Source organism: Chlamydotis macqueenii, chromosome Z, assembly GCF_036417535.1.
Source record: "Chlamydotis macqueenii isolate bChlMac1 chromosome Z, bChlMac1.mat, whole genome shotgun sequence".
Classification (NCBI taxonomy): domain Eukaryota; kingdom Metazoa; phylum Chordata; class Aves; order Otidiformes; family Otididae; genus Chlamydotis; species Chlamydotis macqueenii.
In genome coordinates this window covers 8,677,685-8,686,163 of record NC_141593.1, presented here as the reverse complement: position 1 = coordinate 8,686,163, position 8,479 = coordinate 8,677,685, and the positions used below count along the sequence as shown (strand labels likewise).

General features: G+C 64.3%; 2 protein-coding genes across 3 annotated transcripts; one reads left to right on the top strand and one right to left on the bottom strand.

Moving 5' to 3' along the window:
- Window positions 1–1,010: 1,010 nt before the first annotated feature.
- On the bottom strand, window positions 1,011–4,528 carry GALT (galactose-1-phosphate uridylyltransferase). Of its 2 annotated transcripts, none has more exons than XR_015261439.1 (12): window positions 4,457–4,528; window positions 4,038–4,207; window positions 3,894–3,969; window positions 3,715–3,763; window positions 3,349–3,478; window positions 3,041–3,097; window positions 2,633–2,755; window positions 2,345–2,477; window positions 1,821–1,904; window positions 1,575–1,729; window positions 1,342–1,474; window positions 1,011–1,193 (listed from the first exon to the last, which is right to left on the bottom strand). XR_015261439.1 is itself a non-coding variant. In XM_086770475.1 (12 exons), exons 1-11 carry the CDS (start codon window positions 4,503–4,505, stop codon window positions 1,409–1,411), a joined length of 1,092 nt encoding a protein of 363 aa, XP_086626601.1. In that variant the 5' UTR covers window positions 4,506–4,528; the 3' UTR covers window positions 1,011–1,193; window positions 1,374–1,408. The 2 variants fall into 2 exon arrangements, 1 of the variants encoding a protein (XP_086626601.1); XM_086770475.1 differs by having other exon boundaries at window positions 1,374–1,474.
- Window positions 4,529–4,771: 243 nt separating this feature from the next.
- Window positions 4,772–8,201, top strand: SIGMAR1 (sigma non-opioid intracellular receptor 1). Its single transcript, XM_086770513.1, has 4 exons — window positions 4,772–4,925; window positions 5,614–5,814; window positions 6,308–6,400; window positions 6,739–8,201. The coding sequence occupies exons 1-4, from the start codon at window positions 4,772–4,774 to the stop codon at window positions 6,963–6,965; spliced, it is 675 nt and encodes a 224-aa protein (XP_086626639.1). The 3' UTR covers window positions 6,966–8,201.
- The last annotated feature ends 278 nt before the right edge of the window (window positions 8,202–8,479 follow it).

Below are 8,479 nucleotides of genomic sequence, written 5' to 3'. Positions count from 1 at the left end.
ATGGGCTCTGGGGTGATTGGGGAGGAGGATGGGGCCAGCATCCAGCCTGGCTCTGAGCCTTACGCTGGCTGAGCCCTCTTCCCGGTCCCCAGTCCCATAGGTAGGGATGCAGCAGTGATGCACAGACAGGGCAGGGGGAGCATGGCCACAAATTGTGATCCTGTAGGTAGGAGGAAAACAATTCTCTCCTTGCAAGATATTTCTAGCCCCCAGGAGCCCACTCACGGACTTAAGGATAGGGGCCTCATTAAGGAGTAATGAGAATCGCTCTTTAGTGACAAATAAAAAAATATTTGTGTGAAAGTGTGATGGCAGATGGTGCTCAGCTCCATGTGCTGGGTACATCCCCCTCCCACCCTCCGATGCTGTGGGGCATCGCTGTCTGGGACCTATCCCTCCACGGCCCCAGGGGAAGGGGCTGCGGTGTAGAGGAGAGCACAGGGCCAGTGATGGCATCCCCCCAGCCCAGCCCAGGGATCAGGCTGCTGCTGCCCCATGCCACAGGGTGGGCACTGGGAGGGCAGCAGCACCGTGAGGCGAGCTGGACACCCTGGTAGCCCCCGGGCTAGCGCTGAACCAGCCACTCACTGCATCCCAGCAGCCCTGCATGGTAACCCTGGTACCCGCGGCAGGCAGGACAAGGGCTGCAGCCCAGCAGCCCCAGGCAGAGAGGAGGAAAAGAAGCAGCTCCAGGCTCAGGCACCCCAGCCAGCAGTCTCCATGCAGCGAGTTTGCCAGGCCCCAGCCCTCTCCCAGGAGCTAGATAAGCCTTGAGTGGCATTAACCCCTCCCCTCCAGGAGCCTGCAGCGCTCAGAGACAGGCTCAGAGCTCCCCCCAGGGAGGAAGAGAAGGCAACGCAGAGACAGGGACAGCGGCTAATGGTGCAGGGCTGCCAGCACACGCCTTGCAGCCCACAGGGTTATCCCCCCCTGCAGCAGTTGGGGCTCCCCATCAGAGCCCCCAAACCTCCCACCCAGGGCCGAGAGCCACAAGGGCACAAGCAGAGGCGCTTTACTTCCAGTTTTTATTGGCCAGGGAGGCTGTGCCCCTCCACGGCGCAGGTAACGCTCCCAGTCCCACCAGTAAGACTGGACTGGTAGGAAGGGTACACCCTTTAGTGGGGGTAGAAGCATGCTGCGGAGGTGGAAGATGCAGCCTGGGATGGGGAAGGAGACAGAAGGAACAGCACCACCTGCACAGGGATGCCACAGGATTAGGAATGGGGTTCCTGAACAGGCAAAACCAGTCCCCAAGCTGGGCCCAGCTATTACAAGGTTCAGAAGAAGCTGGGAGATCAGAGGGCTCACAAGCGACACGAGTTTCCAGGCTTCAGCTCTCACCAACCCCAGCTGACTCCTCTCCTTGGCCTCACCGAGCAGAGCCAAGGGCTAGCTCCATCGCTTCCCATCACGTCGTCTCCTTGTCCCTCCGTTTGTAGTGCAACTCAGGAAGGCTCCTCAGACGCTCAGCTGCCTGCATGGCACAGCACAAGGGGCAAAGAGCAACTGGTCCCAGGGACAGCCCTGGCACAGGTCCCCATAGCCCCTCATCATCCCCCTCAAGCCACGCTCACCTGCTCCGGGGTGAGATCCCGCTGCGCCTGCGCCAGCATCTCGTAGCCCACCATGAACTTGCGGACAGTGGCAGAGCGGAGCAGCGGTGGGTAGTAGTGGGCATGGAGCTGCCAGTGCCCACAGTCCTCCTCCAGGTAGGGGCCCGTGGGGGCTCCTGTCCAGGGTGGAGCCGCCACATAAGCCCCGAGAAAGGGACAGGGATGCAAATGAGAGGGTCGTAGCAGTCCTTCAGCCATGCCACTCACCGTGCCAGCCCATGGAGTAGGGGAAGGAGACTTCAAAGAGGTTGTCGTACTTGATGAGCAGCCTCTGCATGATGGAGGCAAGGCCTGCGGGGGAATGCCAGGGAGTCGCAGCCCAAGCTGGCAGCATGCTGGGCTCGGGGAGGGTCACCCTCCACACCCCTCCCTGGGTGGACATCAATGACAGGCAGGAGGGATGCACTTCTTAGATCCCCTCCTCCCCAGGCACGCAGACAGCCTGACCAACGTGGCAGGAGGAAGCCCCATTCCTCATCAGCCGGCACCCCAAAAGTTAGGGCATCATGTGCTTCCTCATCCCTTCCTCACTAGTCCCCCCACCAGTACTACCTGTGCCTGGACACCCACCTCCTGTCCTGGCATAACAGGGGTGCCAGTCCCCCCAGCAAGCCAAGCCCAGCAGCCCCACACCACAAGGGGACACAGACGCTCCAGCACCAGCAAGGCTGTCACAGAGCCAAGCCCCAAAGGACACGGGATGGGGACCGACAGGGTACAGAGCCACTCACTGTCCCTCTCGCCCTCACGGAGGTCCTGGAGGCGGCAGACATGGCGGCGGGGCAGCAGCAGGGTCTGGTAGGGCCAGGTGGCCCAGTATGGCACCACAACTAGCCAGTCCGCATTCTCCACCACCAGCCGCACCTGCAGGACATGGTGCTCCATGGGGATGCACGTAGCCCCAACGCCCTGGGGATGGGCGTTCCCCAAGGCCCCGCTCTTGCAGGCTCAGGGCGCGGCCGGTCCCAGCATATATCCAGCTCCCAGGGAGGGCATGTGGACAACAGGCACGTCCTCACCTTTCGGCGAGCCTCCTGCTCAGCGTACTCCAGCAACATGGGCACGCCATGCTGGCTCCGGTGCTGCCGCTGGGTCCGGTCCTCCAGGCGTGCCTCGTTTGGGAGGAAGCTGCTGGCCCACACCTGGGAGGGACATTGGGGCACGGGGTTGGGTTACCTGTACCCCACATCTACAGGGGTGCCACGGCCACACTGCCCATCTGCAGGTCCGTGCTGCCACCAGGTGGAGAGTCCAACATGCGGCAGCCACAAAGGACAGTCCCCCACGGGAGGTGACAGGACAGATACCAGGGGAAAGTTTTGGGACCAGGGCGGGAGGATTCCCATTCACATCTTTTGCCTGTTGATGTCTTTGGGTCGCGCACAGGGACTCACGGTTAAGCCAGGTGACAAGTGGGACAGCCTCACCTGGCAGTGAGGGTGTGGGTTGGAGCACCCCATCATCGCTCCCTTGTTCTCAAAGATCTGCAGAGAAAGAGGTGCAGACAGCAGGTCCCGGCTGCGGGCTGCCACAGCATCCCCAGCACACCAGGAAAGCATCCCGCAGGAAAGCAAAACCTTGCACCCTCCTGGAAAGGCTCAGCAGGGCGCAAGGTGGGGATGGGGAACCCGCATACAGTCAGGAGCGTCCCAAGCCCAGGTGCTGCCAGAGCACCCAGCCACAGTCCCCCACCTCCACCTAATCCCCCCAAGGCAAGCCCCCACCAGCCTCGGACCTGCACCCAGGGGTAGGAGGCACCCAGCTCGGTCGCCAGCTCTGCCCATGCGTCGATGACAGCCCGGATCTCTGCCAGGGACATGAGGGGCAGTGTCAGGTCCGACCAGGGGTGGAAGCACATCACTTTGCTGTGGAGGAGACACACACATAGCTGGGGCTGCAGGGCATCCCCGGGGGAGCCCCACGGCCTTGCCAGGTCGTAGCAGAACAGGGGGGAGGATGAGACCCACAAAATGTCCCCAAAACAGAGCAGGTGTGCACACAACAGGCAGCACAGAGAGGGGAGTGGGCTCAGTCTGGCTCCATGCCACAGATCCTGGCCAGTATCGTAGCACAAACCCCCCGGAGCCATGGGGGTACTCACCACACACCCCGAGCTGCTGCCGCTCGAAACAGCGGGTGATCACTGTCACCTGGGGCAGGACAGAGAGCAGGGAGGGAGGCAGTGCTGGGGCGGAACCCGTGCCTCTCCAGGCCACCCTGGAGCCCCCTCAAGACCTGAGTCTGGGAGTCCCCAGCACCCTGCTGTCCCCCATAAGTTACCAGGCTCGGGAGCATCGGGCTGCAGCGCGGGGAAGTCATTTGGGAAGACAAAGGTGCCCTCGTACTGGGGGTTCACCTGCGGGGCGAGAGACGGGATCAGAGGGGGACAGGGTGGTGGGGGGAGCCCAGACGCCTGGGTGGTACCTCGCCGTTGGCCCGGGTGGCCCCGGGGCAGAGGGGGTTGTTGGGGTCCCAGCGGGGCACATCCTCGGGGGGCGGCTTCTCCAGCTGCCCCTGCCAGGGCCGCTTCACCCGGTGGGCCGAGACCAGCACCCAGTCGTCCCGCAGCGGGTTGTAACGAGCGTGCTGGTGCTCTGCGGGGAGAGAGAGCGGGGCCGTCAGGCCGGCAGCGACGCGGGGCGCTGGGACCCCTCCATGGTAACCCTGCAAGAGGCTCTGCGCCCCATTTCATGGCCCACAGGTTCACCCCTTCCGCCCTGTCGCTATCGCCTGGGGGGGGAAGGGGGCGGAACCCGCTGCCACCCCCAGCCCCCCTCTGGGCAGCTCCCCCTTCCCAGGCCACGGCTGGGCTCTGCCGGTGACGGAGGCAGCCCCGCCCGTACCGCTGGCACAGAACCGGCTGCCTTCCTCCCCGGCCCCCGCCGCCTCCATTCCCCCTCGCTCCCGGAAGCCCCGGCGGCACCGCCCCCCACGCCCTTGGCGCGGCCCCTTCCCGCCTTCCTCCGCTCCGGCCCCTCCCCACTCCCCCGCCGCGCCGGCGCAGGGGCCACCCGCCGCCGGGCATGGTGTGTGCGCGGCGGGGGAGGTCCGGCTCGCGTTCCCGTTCCCTTTCCCCGTCCCGGTGGCGGCGGCGGGGCGGCGAGGGGTGGGGGGGAGCGGTGGCGGGGGGGAAAGGGGGAGAAGGAGGAAGAGGGAGGATGGGGGGGGGCGCGGCGGGGCGGCGGGCGCTGCGGGCCGGGCTGGCGCTGGGAGCGCTGGCGCTGGTGCTGCAGGGGCTGCGGGGCTGGCTGGCTGCCAAGCGGTACGAGTTCACCCCCGCCGAGATCGCCCAGCTCGCCCGGCACCACGCGGGTACGCGACGGCCGTGGGGACGGGGGTGGCCTTCCGGACGGGGCAGGGGAGGGAGGGACTTGTAGCGGGGACGCGGGATGGAGGAGGTTCCGGTACAGGGGGGTCGGGATCGCGGGGGGAACGGGGCTGGGATCGGGAACGGATCGGTACCCGGGATCGTGGGGGAGGTGGGTGGGGGAATGGGGCTGGGGTCAGGGAGGGATGGGGACGGGGGCAGCAGTGTCACCCACCGCGGTTGGGGCTGAAGCTGGGGTTACGGTGGCTCTCCGGGTGCTGGGGCTGGGATAGCTTGGGGGACCAAGCCCCAGGTGGGTCAGGGGCAGAAGCGATCCCCCAGCTAGGGCTAGAGGGGGGTTCTGGCCCTGTAGGGTGTTCAGTCACAGCGGAAGGGCTGCGTGTCACTGGGGTAGGGTGGCTGTCACCTTGCTCGGGTCCCCCATATAGCCCAGTACGTGGCGTGGGCTGTGGGGCTGGAGCACTCGGTGCTGTGCACCCTCCATTGCCGTCTATGTAGGCAGTGGGGCCAGATCAGCGGCCAGGGGGGGCTTAAGGCTGGAGAGATGAGGCATCTTCCCGAGGCAGAGCCCTCTAAAGGTGTACTGGGACCCTGTGGCTGTGGAGGGGATCTGGGGAGGGCTGGCAGAGCTTGCTCCCTGCCAGGGACTCACAGTGACCCCTGCTGCTGCAGGACTGGACCACGAGCTGGCTTTCTCCAAGATCATCGTGGAGCTACGGAAGAAGCATCCGGGCCACATCCTGCCAGATGAGGACCTGCAGTGGGTGTTTGTGAATGCAGGCGGGTGGATGGGCTCTATGTGCCTCCTGCATGCCTCGCTCACCGAGTACGTGCTGCTCTTCGGCACAGCTGTCGACACCGTGGGCCACTCAGGTAAGCGGGGTGACAGGGCTGGTGGATGGGGTGTTTCTCTGAGCTCTTTCCACTCCACTTGTTCGGGTCTGGCTTCCCTGGCCCTGGTGTGCCTGGGGCAGGAACTCGCTGCTCTGCTTCTTTTACGGGGCACATGATTCTGGAAAATGCCCTCCACATGGGGACTAGCCCCCGTGGTGTCCTGCGGTGACTGAGGGTCCCTGTGCGTGCCATGTCGTGTAGCCAGGACTCTCCGCATCCAGCTGGCAGGCGGTGACAGGCATCACATCTCTCGGTGCTTCAAGCAGGGAGTGAATGCCAAATACGCTGGAAACAATGAGGCTTAAGGATACTGAGCAGCCCAGGCTGGTGGGTTATAGCCAGTCACACGGGCAGCCTGGGTGCCGGACCCAGCTGTGCTCCTCAGAGTGTTGAGGCCCTGTGGCTCAGACCTGAGGTCTTAAGCTGTCCGTGGCAGGGATGCACTGAGCCAGTGCCGTCTGTCCTCCCGCAGGTCGGTACTGGGCGGATATCTCTGACACTGTCATCTCGGGGACCTTCCGGCAGTGGAAGGAAGGGACCACCAGAAGTGAGATCTACTATCCAGGTAAGCACAGCAGCCACGGGCAGCCACAGCAGCCACGGGCAGCCATAGCACGCTGCGGGCTGCATCCACGTCCCGGGGCACAGCTACTCTGTGGGCTGGTCCTCCGCTGTCCCAGAGCCTCTTCCTTCCAGCTGGCAGAAGCCAGGAGCTTGGAATGGGGCAGTTTGTGTCCCCAGGGGCGCATCCCAGTATATCAGTGGGTGCCAGTAAGAGAAAAGTGAGCAAGACTGGGGAGGGATTGGGGTGCTCAGTCCTGCAGGTGCCGATCCCACGTGTCTCCTCCTTGGGCACGGTGTGGGGCAGCCACTGGGAGCTGTGTTGGTTGTGTGTGTTGGCAGGGGACACCATCATGCACCAGGCAGGAGAGGCCACGTCGGTGCAGTGGAGCGCGGGCACGTGGATGGTGGAGTACGGCCGGGGCTTCATCCCCTCAACTCTGGCCTTTGCCCTGGCTGACACCCTCTTCAGCACTCAGGACTTTGTCACTCTCTTCTACACCCTGCGGGTCTATGCCAAGGGCCTGCTCCTGGAAGCCAATGCCTTCTTCAGTACCTTGGGCTGCTGAGCCCGGCTCGCCGGAGCACCCTGCCAACCACAGCTGGTTCCTCTCCTCCCAGCCTTCTTCCCTCTTCCTCCTTCTCTCTGAGCCCAGACTCTAGCAGAGGGAACAGGAGACCCCCTGTGCCTGCCCCAAATTGTTCTGACCTTCCCTGTGGGCCAACTGGGTCCCAGTATGGAGGGACTGTGGCGGTCACAGCAATACAGACCACTAGTTCTCTTTACTACCTGCCTTTCCCTCCTTTTGATCGAAGCCGTGTCGTGCTTTTCCATCCCGCAGGGCTGGAGCGGCTTTGCGGGATATGAAAACCCGTGTGTACCCTCCACGTGCAGCGGGAGAGAGGCTGGAGGTGTCTTGTCTCCACGCTCCACAAAATTTCTGCGGCTCCTGAGACACGGGGAGGAGGATGCCGCCCTTGCGGCAGGGTGCAGGGAGTGAGCAGGGCCAGAGCACCCGCTGTACAAGTTGGCCGAGAGGTTCCCCATCTCCCTGGCAGGTTGCCGGGGCTGCGGGCAGCACAGGGCGCTGTGTCCAGCTGGCAGCATCTCCCGTGGCTCCATCCCTGCTGACATGGGTTGGCAGCACACAGTGTCCCCGTGGCGTGGAGGATGATCTGCGCTGGGACCCCCAGGCACCGAGGGGATGTCCACCCACTGCTGGAGGTCCCTCTTGGTCCGCTGTGTGTCATCTGCCCGAGGGGATGGCCGGGACTGAAAGAGGGTCCCTTTCCCTACAGTCCCCCTCCCTGCAGTCTCCCCCAAGGGGGGAGAACCACCGTCTGTCGCCTTAACCGAGAGCCCGTTCCGTGTGGCCTCTGGGCTGTGCACGTACCCAGTGTCTGCAGGTGCCCAAACCTCTGTACTAGCTCAGGATGGGATCTCGCCCCTCAAAATGCTTCCCTTGGCTGTGAGACCCCCCTGGGGACAGCCACCCTGCTTGGCTCCCGGTGCAGGGTCCCAGCAAGGACTGAGGGAGTGCTGCAGTCCCCTGACCGAGCCCAACTGCGGACCCTGCTTGCAGCCCTGCGGACGGACCCACACGGGCTCGCTGCTTGGTGGAGGCCTTTCACCTCCGCGGTGCTGCCAAACCGACATGTGTGTCCCCAGCCACCAGGCCTGTAGCATGTTGCTCCTTCTGCTCCCCGGACTGACCCCGTCCTGCTGACTGGCAGCCCCACACATGGGCTGCTTCTTAATTTGCCACCCAAAAAGAGATACCGGTAATAAAACTGTTCATCCCACCTCCTCGGGTCTCTGGGAGCGTCTCTGGAGCGTGCTGAGCGCCTGCCATGGGGAATGGTGCTGGATCTGTCCAGCTCCGGGCTCGGCGGGTGTCCTGCTGACAGCTAGGGGCAACGAGGTGTCCCTGGGCAGCTGGCGTCATCCCACCCGGGGTCCTGGGAGCTGGGGGGTGCAATGCTGGGCAGGATCAGTTCTCAGCTCCTGGGAGCACGCAGGAGGGGGTGCTGTTACTCCTCTTTCCGCTGCAGTCGCTGGGGTCCAAAAGCCTGGGCTAGTGCC